Source organism: Poecilia reticulata, chromosome 12, assembly GCF_904066995.2.
Source record: "Poecilia reticulata chromosome 12, P_reticulata-male-v2, whole genome shotgun sequence".
In the NCBI taxonomy this organism is placed as follows: domain Eukaryota; kingdom Metazoa; phylum Chordata; class Actinopteri; order Cyprinodontiformes; family Poeciliidae; genus Poecilia; species Poecilia reticulata.
Genome location: NC_088841.1, coordinates 3882065 through 3896138, shown reverse-complemented (window position 1 = coordinate 3896138; position 14074 = coordinate 3882065). Strand labels below are relative to the sequence as shown.

General features: G+C 37.3%; 1 protein-coding gene across 1 annotated transcript; it reads right to left on the bottom strand.

Annotated features, from left to right (window-relative positions):
- Nucleotides 1-8: 8 nt before the first annotated feature.
- oclna (occludin a) lies at nt 9-11047 on the bottom strand. The gene is made up of 9 exons (XM_008423287.3): nt 10858-11047; nt 10322-10415; nt 8907-9543; nt 8651-8818; nt 3353-3489; nt 1934-2116; nt 1668-1839; nt 1381-1422; nt 9-625 (listed from the first exon to the last, which is right to left on the bottom strand). Exons 2-9 carry the CDS (start codon nt 10372-10374, stop codon nt 527-529), a joined length of 1491 nt encoding a protein of 496 aa, XP_008421509.2. The 5' UTR covers nt 10375-10415; nt 10858-11047; the 3' UTR covers nt 9-526.
- Between the last annotated feature and the right edge of the window lie 3027 nt (nt 11048-14074).

Below are 14074 nucleotides of genomic sequence, written 5' to 3'. Positions count from 1 at the left end.
AAAACGTGTTCAATAAAAGATTTTATTCAAATAAAAATGCATCACGGATCATTGCAAAACGTATCACAGCATAAGAGATTTGCTAATATTCCAAACTGTGTACAAGGGAGAAACTTTATAAAACCACAACCCACATATTTACAGTCATTTTACAGAAAAATAGTAATGAAAAATCAATCAGCTGAGATCAATTTGGTGTAGGGGAACCTACTAAAACCAAGCATTATTTTTTCATTTTCTGTTCACCTCAAAGACAAGTCGCAAAACTCTTCCACTAGACAATAAATATGTGTGATGATAATCACTCAAAATACAAACAACGGCATAATACAAGAAAAAAGAAATTATGTTCTTGTGGTGCTAAAAACCATAAAATACAACCGAGCGGTCACAACTTTCATGTGCTCATTGTAAATCATCATATCTTTGTCCTTTGGAGACAAACTTACTGCCAAAAAAAAAAAAGAGCCAACCCAGATTTACAGCAGTCCTTCCTGCGCTGGACAGGAGTCATTAATCCACTCATTCAGGCCCTGCGATCGTAATCACTGACCATCTTCTTGATGTGGCTCAGTTTGTGCTTCAGATATTTACACCTGCGCTTCTTTACCTGGTAATCTGCAGACTGAAGAGACAAAATAAAGTTTATATGAGCAAGAAGGCAAGAAAGGAGGAGTACATAGCAAAAACAGAGTCTAGTGTCCAGTAAAAATATCTCCGTACACTTGAATCAAGATTAAACTAACTTCATATAGGTGCTTGTTTTAAATCAATGTTAATTTAAATCAATTAATATTGATGGTAAAGTTCCCAGACCCACTGGTGAATTATTTCACTAGTAGGAAAAAAAATTCTTATTATAAGTAAAATTATTACTGCTAATAGAAAAATTATTTACTCCATTATTTCTCCTCAGAATTTTGACATTGATCTGAGATCAAAAAGTCAAAATTCTGAGAAAAAATTATGAATTAAGAAAAAAAAAAAAAAACATTTGTGACAAGAATTATGAATTTTGAGTGGGGAAAAAAAGATAACAATTTGATTTTCTTTTCTGAAAAGTACTGAATGCTACAGCCATTATGTTTTTATTACAAAACACAGCCTGCAGTTTCTGAATGCGTCCATGTGTACGGAAAGAAAAGCTTTCAAAGCCCACTTGTAATTATTTAAACACAACTAAACCTTTTTGAAAGCAATTTCCTCTAGGATGTTAGTCTGTACGTATACGCTTCCTGACTGAGCTGGTGGTGATTTGTGAATGGAAACCAGGGCACAGAAGCTGAAGCAACATGAAAATGTCCTGCAGAGGAACAGTCTCATCTTGTGTTGCCAAAGCTCTCCTGAAGTTAAACTGTTAACCATAATAATAAAACGTACCTTCTTGACTCTCTTCAGCTTGTTGTACTCATCCAGAGTGTCCTGTTAACAAGCAAACACACATTTCAACATGTAGCTTTGTCGAAAAATAAACCAGATTTTTCTGCTATTTGTTGCCTTTAAAATGAGGCTAAAAACCTTTTTATTTGCTTTTGCCGACTCTGCTGTTTCTTTAATGTATGTTGTTTTTAATTTTTATCTAGAAACACTTTGAGTTGCCTCTGGCTGGACGATAAATAAAAATTGCCTATCTCAGGAAAACACTGCTGTGTTTTGGGAGTCCTCACCAGGAACTGTGGGCTTCCCTCCTCTAGCCCGTCTAGCTCTCTGTCCAGATTGGACAGGTCCTTGTTGAGGACGTCCAGCTCCGCCTGCAGGTCTTTGTACTCCAGGTGGTCGCGGTCGAACTCCTGCTTGTAGCTGTTGCGCTCCTGCTCGTTTGCTATCGGCGGGAACTCGCTACGGGAGGGAGGACGATTAGATCAACTTTAATCTTTCACAGAACCATACGAGGGTCTCAGCTTTGCTTGACGTGTCCCGGTTGCCTGGCTACCTGTCGAAGTCGTTGTCGTCCAGCTCGTCCCCAGACGAGTTGTAGTCCGTGTCGTAGTCCTGCCCGTCGACGCGGTGCGGCCGTCCTGCGCGCCTCTTTTTGGGACGCCCTGTTGAGCTCGCCATCTCCGAGCTGCTGCTGCTGTAAGGGGCCCCGTTCTGCAAGGGCCTTTCAACAACAGGTCTGTGAAGCAAAGAATTTAAAACCATTATTATATTAATATTAGAGGCAGGGTCCAGTTTTACTAAAATAAAACGTCCTGAGACGAGACGAAGCAAAACTTTCTAAACAAAAGCAGAATTACAGATTTTCATTTGGGGGCGTCCCACCAATTGCTTCATCATTCATAAGCTACTTATGTGTAGCATACCTACTATCATTAGTGTCATTTGTAACTAGCTTACATCATACCAGATGTAAGACCAGATGACGTCTTACAATCTTACAAAAGTAGCAAACAAATAGAAAATGTTTGGATTTTGAGATGCAGAGTGGCATTGGAGTTAAAGCCTGTCACAATAAGCATAAAAAATTTAAATGAGCTCAATCATTTCCATTTTCATGACTAATACTTCTTGAATGGCAATTTTGTTTACAGTGACACCACAATCCATTTTAGTTGTGGTTCCGGATGTGTGTGGTTTCTATTTACATTATATTTTTTTTATTTATTGTTATTGGTTGTTGTGATTTATATTTGAATATTTAAAATATTGTCCAGCTCCAGCATGAGGTGTTCTTCACAGAAAATAAACTTTATTGGCCTTTGAGAGGGTAAACTCGCCCTATTGGGCCGTTTTCAATATATCACTAGAAAAATGGTTTCAAAACAACATTATCGCAATCATTTTTGGCAGAATTCATCGTCCAGTAAAATCTGTTAGCGCGACTGGCCTTTTTAAGTGTGACATGTTATTTTAATTATTTAAAAGGAACATCAGCTGATAAACTCTAAATTTAAAGTAAGCAAGTTTGATATCTTATATTTCCCCAACAGTGGAAGAGATTTCCTGTTATTTGTATACAAACTATAAAAAAATACAGAAATTGTTTTTTTTCACATATAAAAGGATTCACTTTGTATTATTCACTATTATTTACTTTATAAATATGCATGTAAATATACATGTAATTGTAGCCTTGTGCGCTTGGGGGCCCCCTGGTGGTGTGGGGGCCCTACGTAGTTGCATAACTCAACTCCTGCTTGACACCGTCATCTTCCCTCATCAGCACAGAAACATTTCACATAGTTTCACAGTGAAAGTAAAACATGGCTCATGTCTCAGTTGGTTTTGGTCTCGTGGACTTCATGTCTTTTGTTACAGCGTCACTTCCACAAACGCTTGCACTGATTTTCCACTAGCAAGCAAGAATCCTTTCAAATACACTGTGTTAGTAGCATTAAGTGTGAATCCTCACTGTGGTGTGTAGCTTATGGGGGGTTTGTCGTAGTTGCTCTCATCATCCAGGTAACTCCCGGAGCCTCTCCGCTTCTCGGGGTAATCTGGGTAGTCTGCAGCAAGGGCCTCTTGAGGAGGAGTAGAGACGTTGTTCACCTTCAAGAGAGATTCAAACAAAAACATCACATTAAAGATTTGATCATTTTTTTAAAGCTTTATTTTGCCGCACATATTAATCAACCTGAATAATTAGCCAGAGAGACTAATTTTCATCTGAAGTCTCCCAGCAGGTTGATAGAAGAGATTTAAAAAAATATATTATTAAAATGCATTACAACATACATGACCTATGATTTATGTCAGATTTCAATATGAAGCTAAGATAGTGTAATTTACGGTAAATATTGATAATAAAAATGAAAAAGAGTTACACGTGTAAGAAAAAAAAACCTGTTAATTTAAAAATTTGTCTAAGTGTGAATGTGGAAGTTTATATGCCAAACTGTGTCTTTTTCTTAACTAAATAAGTGCCGTTCCTTTGGATAAGACAAAACTATTTACAAATATGTATTGTAAAAGTTTCTGTGATTATCTACATGTATATTTAATAAGTGAATAATAGTTTTGAGGAAGGTCTTGGTTTTGACATTTTTAAATGACTGGTATCAAGTTCCCTGGTAAAGCGAAACTTCAGCTCTGCTGTGGAGTTTCTGCATGTCATGTTGTCAACAATCAGATCCTGTTTTGTGCACAGCTGCAAACTATTTTAGCCTGTGTGCTAACAATCAAAGATCTACACTAAACGCCTTTTTAAAATTTAATTCCATTTTTTTTCAAACTTTACAACGACATTCAACTGAGTCTATTTATCGTTTTACTTCCCCGTCTGTCTGTCCCTGACAGCAAAGCACAGATATCCTCAGATGTCTCCTACCAAGTGTTCAGAAAGCAGCTGAAACAACAGTCGTTCAATTTTATGATGTTAAAAGCAAAGTTTGGAAAGCAAGAAAACATTTTCTGTAAGCTTTGTCCACACATCATGTCTTTCAGCATCAATTGCATTTGATTTGCAATTTTCATTTTGATCATTTTTAGGTCAATTTTAACAACTGCAATAAAAATGAGCCTGTTTAGCTAACTTGAACATATTTACATTATGTGGTGATGTTGATTAACGTGTACCATCCCTTGACAAATAAGCAAATAAATAAATAAAAGCTGTAGCAGTAATTACATTTTTTACAAAGTCAAACAAGTCATATCAAAACTGACATGTTATTATTAGCCTGGCACTTCAGCAGGCTGCTTTGTTAAAAAAAAAAAACACAACATTATCCAAATCAAGACTATTGTTTATTGAAGACCGCGGCCTTATGAATCAGGCATTTACGTATTTAGAAGAATATAAATTAAACCTGTTTTAGGAGATCTGTTTTTCAAATGTCTTGTGGACAAAATATTTGTGTAGTCAAAAAATATATATCAATGCTGTTGTGTATGCTGCAGTTAGGGAAATGTGATGTTTTACTGTACAATATACGGGAGTTTTTAAAGATTTACATGGCATAAATTTGACTTTAGTACCAGGACTCTGCCTGTGCTAATGCATTATCTTGAAGGACTCAATAAAAGGGGACAGAAAGTTTTTGATCTGGACTTCGTCAGTATCCTTTCCTAACAAAACTGCTTTGTAATAAATTTCTAATTGATTAAATAAAATTGGACACATTTTAATATATTTAATGAAATCCCTAAATAACTAATACTGAAAACTTATGAAGCATTCCAAATAAGCATTCCATTGTAGCCCTTCCTTACAAAATTTAAAGTAAAACGTTTAAATGCTTTAATACCCAGTAAATTATATTCTGTATATACAGATGCTTTGGATCCACCCTGATTGCGCTTCAGCTACAATATTTTGCTTTCTTTTTTATTCTCCTCATTTTGCAGTGACAGATCACCAAAGCCCTGATTGAATAAGAAAACTGCCCATTTAAAACTGTTGTTTTACCTTTATAATAGTTTCTGGAATGGTCATTTTGACAGACTCTTGCTTGAGTAAATCCACTGAATTTCTGACATTTCTGGTATGATACACCTGTATGAACTTGCCCTCTGTATTATAACTAGGCTACAGCCAGAAAAACAGGAAGCTCACATCCAAAGAGGTCTCTGTAGTAGCACTGCATAAGCACTTTCAAACAGGTTGTCACAAACACCAGCAGAGAAAATGTCTGTGGTTCTTAGTATCATGCTGTTGTTGTTGTGCTATTGGTCCAACTGCTGAGTGGTATACAGCAGAGCAGCAGTCTGACCTGTTTTTCCAGTTTGCTGCTCTGAAGTGAGCTGAAATACTGGGACTTGGCTGAACTGACTGTCATGATTCCCATCAAAAATGACTCACACACTCACGGCTGCTCGCTCCGTAACGTTACAAAACATATTTCAAAAGTATCATCGAAAAGCAGGACTCATTGCTAAATGTAAACACTGATATTTCAAACTGTGGAAACGTTCGCGGCTAATACAGTATGTTGAGAATGTCGATTCCTCTGATTACTTGAGCCCGACTCAAACTGCTATCAGTCTGCATGCCACGCCTTGAAACTGTAGATGGAAGAACTTTAAACTCCACCTTCTTCACTGGTCATAAACAGTGAAGAACTGGTTTTACCACTTCCTCACCTTCACTCCCAAGAGCATATGAGCAGGCTAGAAAGAGATTCTTTCAAGAAAAAAAGAATCCACAAGCTAATGCTTTTTTTTTTTAAGCGTTAGATTAGAGGTTCTGCTAAGGCTTAGGCATGTAAAAGTCCAACGTTTTTAGTTGACTGGACATCTTCCAGCCAACTAAGTAAACCGATCAAAGTGCCCATGTTAAATCAAGCCAATTAAACCTGTAGATGTATCAGACGACAACGTTTACCTAACCATTAAACTCCTGTAGCCGTTTGTTAAAGAACACCCAAAATTTAGATCAGCAGCACCAAAAACCATTTATTCATCCATTTTATGTCTGCCTGACGTTTGGCTACTTAAACTACAAAAAGACAACATTTTACCAAGTACTTTGATCTGGTTTCTAGAGCAAATGTTTAAGTACACTCTAAATAAGACAAAAGTAATTACAAGAAACTTTTCAGCAAGATATGCGAGCTTGTTTAAAGTCAGTAATTCATTAATATTGATTAAAAAAAGGACTAGTTTCACTGGCAGATTATTTCACTTGTAACATTTTCACCATAATATGAGTGAAATAATCTGTCAATGAAACTACTACTGTTTTATATCAATATTAAGGAATTATTGACTTTGAATAAGCTCGCATATCTTGCTAAAAGTAGGTCTGTCACAGGAAGCAATAAATCAATTAATCGCAGGATCAGTTAAAACAAACTCAATTTCTATTTTTACAATTTATCATTATTTTCTGTTCTCTCTCTCTTTCTACCAAAGACTGGATTATTTGTAGTTTCTGTTGTTTTGTTTATTTTATTTATTTATTTATCTTATATTTAAAATGTATTCCAGTTCCAGTGTTAAATGTTCATCAAAATTTAAAGTTTATAAATCTTTGAGAATGTGTTCTTGCATTATTTTGCCATTACAATTATATTCATTGAAAAACTGTCTCAAGAAAACAACAACAATATTATCATTTGTTGCAATAACATCTGGGGCAATTTATTGTCCAGCAAAATTTGTTACCATGACAGGTGTACTTACAAGTTAGTTTTGTTTTAAAGTGTACCATGATATTTGCATTAGAAACTAAACCAAAACTCCTTGTTAAGACTTTGTGTTTTTGCAGTGTTAGTGGAATGGTTTGTGCTTGGTAAGCAGAAAAAAAACGTTGTTTGCACCCACATCAACCGTCCTTCACCACATCTGCATGATGACTCAGCACAAGAAATAAGTTGAGAAGATCTTAGTTTTGCATTTGTGATACACATAGAGCACCTTCAGGTTTCTGTTTTTATTTTTTTTATTACACCAACATGTTTCAGATCAAGAAACTATAAATACCAGAAAAATGTTAATGGTGTTTTCAGTTCATTTTATCTATTAAGCAAAAAGCTATCCAAACGAACCAAACGGTTTCATTTGAAAATAATTCACATCCCAAATACCCTTGAAAAATCATGGACTAACTGTCATGTTTTTTTTTTTGGCCTAATATCTCTCATCCACACCTGTAGCTATCACTGCTAGACTTGTAGAATCAATAAATTAAAAAGGATCTGTCTTCCAACATGAGACAGGCTAAAGGTTATAAACACACCTTATTCTGATCTAAAGAAATTCAAGAAGAAACAAGAAGCAAAGTTATTGAAGGTCAAAATCTCAAAAGTGTTTTAAAGCAAATCCCAAGGTTTTCAATTCTCAGTCAGTCATAGTGTGAGCCAGTCTCCATGACGATGAATCTGATCACCAAGCGCAGTTACTAGAAGAGTACATCAACGACTCATCAGGCAGGTCACAAAACAACCAAGAACAACGTCTCAAGCTCCTCATGTAGGTCACTGTTAGTGGTGTTAGTTTCAAAGCCCAACAAAAAGAGCCCAAAGGTCCTACTGACATTTAGCAAAAACATCAATCCAAGATTTTTGGGAAACATGTGCTGTGGACTAACAACAAAAAGGTGTAATGTTTGATCAAGTTCTGCTTTTCCAAACTTCTGAAAGGTGGATTATGGTGGTGGTGGTGCGATTGTCTGGGTTTGGATGACTTCCTTTAATTGATGGAACCAAGGAACCATGAACCATAATATCACTGTCTCACAAAACAACAACACTCATTGTCTAATGGAAGTTCTAAAGGGTGACACGAGCAGCTATTAGGTTAAAGGGGTAAATACTTTTTCCACATTGGGCACAGTTGGTTGGATCAGCCTTTTTCCACCTAATCAATGAAATAATAATTTAAAAAGTAAAAAAAAAACAACTGTGCTTTACTTATACTAAGGTTGACTCCAATTTAAAACCATGGGTTATATTAGCTGAAGCATTAAATGGAACAGGGCAGAGCACTGATCCTTACAATCAGATGCAAACAGAATCTATGTCTCCATCTATGTCTTGTGCTGAGTCATAACGGAGCTGATGTGATGGAAACAAAAACAAATGTTTTCTGCATTCCACGCAAAAACTAAGAACACTTCCCCTTTTCTGAAAAGGGGAAGTATACTTCAGAAGTTGATTGGACTGATTGGACAAGGTTGTGTTTTCACAACCTTGTAGGCCCATCTGCTCTCAACGTGCCCATATGGAAGAGTTCAAAAAGTAAAATATGAAGACTACACTCCACCACTCACCCAAGCCTCGACGTCCTCAGGAGGTGCAAGATCATCCACAACTTTGACTTTCTTCCACAAGATGTTCTCTTTTCCATAGTTGTTGATCTTCTGCCGAGTCTTGAGGGCGAAGACGAGCATGATGATCAAAGCTGCGGTCACCAAGAAGCCGAACACAACGGCGATGGCCTGAAGTGGAACATAGACCACAGAGTGTGAGTTTATTTCACACACAGCGCACGTGTTAAAGGATGGCACCAATGTCGCGAGGGTTTACCTCTTGTGGTTCCACCACGCAGTAGTGGTAAAGGTACTGGTTCTGAAACATTCCTGATATCTGTTGTTGTTGATATGGAGCACACAGAGCCGCAATCTGGCTGCCGTAAGCTGTCGATGTCTGGGATGAGGGGTTTATTGCCACCAAGTACACGATGGTGGCAATGAGCATCAACAATGCCAGGATGGGACAGATGATCAACACGGCCATGTAGAACTTCCTGCTCTGAGACAGGTTCTGATGAGACACGATGACGATAAAGACGACTAGGGAGAAGATGAAGACAAAGGCGGCCATTGCGATCATAAACCCTTTCCCGGTACGCGGGTCATTGTAGTTTCCCCCAATTGAACCGTAGCCGTAACTGTTTCCAGCTCCATAGTAGCCTGATCCTCCGTACATTCCTCCAGATCCTCCATACATTCCTCCAGATCCTCCGTACCCATATCCCCCAAAGGTGGACATGGCCTGACTGTCATACGCCAGCGTTGAGGCAACGCAGGCAAAGATGGCCACACACAGAACAAGGACAATGATGGCCATGATTTTAAGGATTCCCGGAGGCGAGGACCAGCGGTAGAAGTGCTGGAACTCATCGTCAGGGTAGTAAGAGTAGGCTGGTTGAGGAGGTCCATTACTGGAAGAGGAATAAACAAACCACTGTTACAACCCAAACTACAATGTTTAGATTGTATTAATAAGTGGACAGTGCAGAAAACAAATCTCATTGATTTTGGACCAGATTTCTTATTTGCTTTTGTTGTTGCTGTTGTTGCAAGGTTCTGGTTTTGAAATCTGTCTTACAAATAAGTTAATACAGTCATAACCATGAGATAATTTTTAAAAGCAGTAATACTTCTTCCTGTTTCTATCTGTTACAGTTCAAACAACAACAAAAAATGCTTATGGAGTAATGGTGAGCAAAAAAACATAAAATCCATTTGATCCAATATATTGAAAGAAGACACATTGATACAAACATGGAAGAGGATTAGGATCACTGGGGAAAAAAGCATTGTTTTAATCTCAAATTTTGACTTTTTAAAGAAAAATCTTCAGTGACAGAGATGGAATGTGCTGGAGGAGAACTACAACTTTTTGGAGACAAATGTCAGGCTTCAATTATTATTTTTTATATATATATTTATTTGCGATAGATCAGAGTAGAAACGGCCTTTACTCTCCAGTAAATGAGACATTCAGGTGTAACAGCAGCACCATGTATAAAGATTCACACACAAAGTTCTTAAAAAGTGTTAAAAGCAATATAAAAAAACAAGATTAGCAATAATAACAATAATAGTAATAAAAATGGAAACTGACAGTTAAATTGTGCTTCTTTTACTGCTACAACGTCAACAGTTTCATGAGGGTTTTATGAATATCGACAGAATAAAAACAAATAAACAACTTACTATCTATCATCCTCTTCATAGGGAGGGGGGCTCCCATTGGGTCTGGAGGACATCGCTGTTTGATCCGCTCAACAGTGCCAATCAAAACAACAACCTGCAAGAAGGTTTCCTGTTATACTCAATAAACCCATGTTATCAAACTCTGTTAAAGGTACAAATGATGCTAATATATAAAAACATGTCACTTTTAATACTCATTTTAAAGTGAATCTGCGACCATACACGCAACAAACAAATTGCGTGAAGCACTTGTCTGTGGTCAAGACTGTGGTCAATTCAGTTGACGGTAGCGCTCTCCTTTAAAGATTGGCTTTGCGCTTACATGGCGCATTACGGTAACAGGGGCTCACTTGCACGCGAAGAAAATGAAATAGAGAGCAAAACAGACGCATGGCCATCAAAAGGGCATATTTATGACTAACCAATTACTTTTACTTACATGTACTATAGCCAGACTAAATATTTCATGTCTAAGCCTCGTGGCAGTTATTGGACAAAATTGTCTGTGTCTCTCATTAAAGGTTGTGTACAAGTACCTTAATTGAATTGAAGCTGAATCGACCAATACGCCGCTGGGCTCGGCTGGGCTTTTTACCACTGAATCCAAACAGTTTTGAGGAACTGAGGTCGTCTCTTTCACTGTTGCTGTCAGGCTCGTCTCCTCTGCAATGTCTCTACTGAAACCGCAGCAGCTGCTGAAAACAACTCGGACCACACCTAGAGAGCTGCGCTCTCGGTTTTCTTAGCTCTGCCCCTCCCGACAGGTGTCACTGTACTGAACAAGACCGGATGTTCATATTTGGAAATGCAAGGTGAGCGTAGTAACACAGACAGAACGGAATGTTTACCTGGTGTAGAGGCACCTGTAGTACCTAGCAGGACACTGTCGTCTCTTTCCACCCGTTTCCTGTCTGGTTACTTTGAATAAACCCCTATCACAAAATCTTAAACATAAAGCTAACCGAAGTAAGTGAACGTAAAACGACCATAGTGAACCATTTTCACTTAGTAACAATCAACAATGGGTTAATAGCTACCTCACTTGAAGTTGGCATCCGATTAACATCTTCCGAGTTGGCGCGTGACTAAAAGGCTATTCTGCTACATTCATACATGTTATTCTGGCCAACATTTAATACGCTCTAAAATCTAAATCACTTACGGTCAAGCCTCAAATTTTTCTTTTTTTAAACTGTAATTTTATTATTATTGCGGACTAAATATTTAATTTCTAGACAAGTTAAATCTAGTGGTAGGTCTATAGACTACTCAGACCTAGACATGATTATTATATATAAATAAAATGTCGCAGAAAATACATATAGGTTTGTAAAATCTTTATCTGCCAAATAAAATACTGATTTTAAGGCGTTTTATGACCAAAGCCCTTTGTGATAATGAAGTAATGGTATAAACCTTAAGTCAAGTTTAATTGTTATTTTATAACAATTAAATTATGTTGTTTAAATGTTGCACATTTCAGCAACACTGCAGTTCAAGGTGCTTTATGATAGAAATATAATAGCAATTAGGAAACAAGTGAGCATTTATCGTTTATCATTTACTGTGATACATTTCTTATCATGTTAAGAATTTTTGATTGATCATTGCCGCGATAAATTCAATTTAATGTTTAAACTCAAAACTGTCTGCATTGTCAAAATTGTTCGTTTTATTTTTTTTCTCCACCGTTGAGTAACAATAAATATCAATACATTTGAAAATATGATTAAATGCAGTTACTGTGAGTAGTTAGTGATACAAAAGTCAAAGAACACACTCTGACCATCAGTAATTCTAATTTTATCATTAACAGACTTTTGGTTTCCCTCAGATCAGAGATGGAAGAAGTATTTCATCTGTTGCCTACAGAGGGCACTGTAGAGCGTCTGAGCTCTGGGTGACGGTAAGCAAGGAAGGAAAGAATCAGCCCATATTTAGGTTGATGTGAGAATGACACAGGCGAGCTGAGTTATCAATATAAGGGTTACCTTGACAACCCTGATAAGTGCTTAAACAGTTACATCTGAATTCCAATAATTTGCACATTTATATTGGTAAGAATGTTTTCAAATGGACTGACTACAAATTACAGTGAGTAGCAAAATTAAGACCGAATATGAATAATATAAATATAAGTAAAAATTTCCACCTGAGGAAAAAATTTCACTCAAACTTAAGAAATATGCAAATGTTCAAAATTATATTTACACAAATAAAGCAACAGTATGCTATCACTGTTAAAATGCTATCATTTTAACAGTGATAGCATACTGTTAAAATGAATATATTTACTAAAGGCTATAATAAATAGCTCATATTTTTATCAATTAGCAAGACGTGCAGCATGGTTTGTATTTTTGATCATATAGGGCAATTTCTACCTTGACTTGCAGGGTGTGAAATAATGTTTGCCTACTTCCTAACTTACTATGTTTTGCATGTTTGTCACACTTTGCTGTTTCAGAACATTAAACCAGTTTAAATGTATCAGTCAAAGAAAACGCAGGAAAACACAAAAGGAAGTTTTTAAATGACGGTGTTTACTATAAAGGGGGAAAAACTGTTCTCAATCAATACTTCACTTAAATGGGACTGGTCTGACAAAGACACAAAAGCTTGACATCAGAGATCCAAAGAGATCCAGAGAAATTCAGGAACAAATGAGATAGAATGTAATTGGGATCCACCAGTCTGAAAAGGGCTTTAGTTTCAGTCCCTAAAGCTTTGTGAGTCCAGGTAATCACAGTGGTCAACACGGTGGTAAATCCTCCCAGGAGCAGCCGACCCTTCAGAATTAACCCAATGGCGACGCGCTGACTCATTCAAGAGGTCACAGTAGACCCCACAGCAACATCTGAAGAGTGGAAGGACCCACATGTCTGTCAAGTAAGGGGGTCTTTGGCCTTCCTCCCATGAGAAGTCCAGATTTAAAGAGTACTTTGTTGACAGAACATTAAGGCTCTTCTCAATTTCCTAACAACACATCATGATGATCCCCAAGACTTCTGGGAAAACATTCTGTGGACAGACGAGACCAAAGCCAAACTCTTTGTAAGGTGTGTGTCACGTTACATCTGGTGTGAAAGTAACACATTTCAGAAAAAAAAAACAGTAAATCATGGTGGTGGTAGTATGATGGCCGTTTTGCTGCTTCAGGATAATAAACGGAACCTTGAATTCTGCCATCAACCAAACCATCTTGAAGAAGAACTGCTGTGGCATACTCTTAAAAAGGTTGGAAAACCCTCCAGTCTGTCTGAATTAGAACAATCCTCCAAAAATGATTGAGCGGCTAAAATTTCTCCACAGCTGGAAAACACTTGTAACCCTTGACTAGATTTGTTGCTGCTAAATGTGGTCCAACCAGTTAGTAGCTTTAGGGGGCAATCACTTTTTCACACAGCACAACTGAGGTTTGGATTCTTTTTCTCTCTTCATAAACACCATTTAAAGCTGCAGTTAGTGCAGATCTCAGATAAACTACCTGAGCAAGCCCCAACTTGTCCTCTGAACGTTATGTAGTAGAAAACAGCAGCTGAGAACTTAGATCAGTGTCTCACCACATAAATATTTAGGTTGCATATCAAGGCAGAATTTGAATTATTCTCTTAGTGTGTTGCATATTCTTTTTGAAGCCATTTGAGTCGCCTCTTACTAACCACTGCAGAAAAGGCAGGAGCTTTAACATTAGCCTTCAACATCCATGCCTTTTACAACCCATCCCAGTTTCTGTGTCTCATACAGAACACA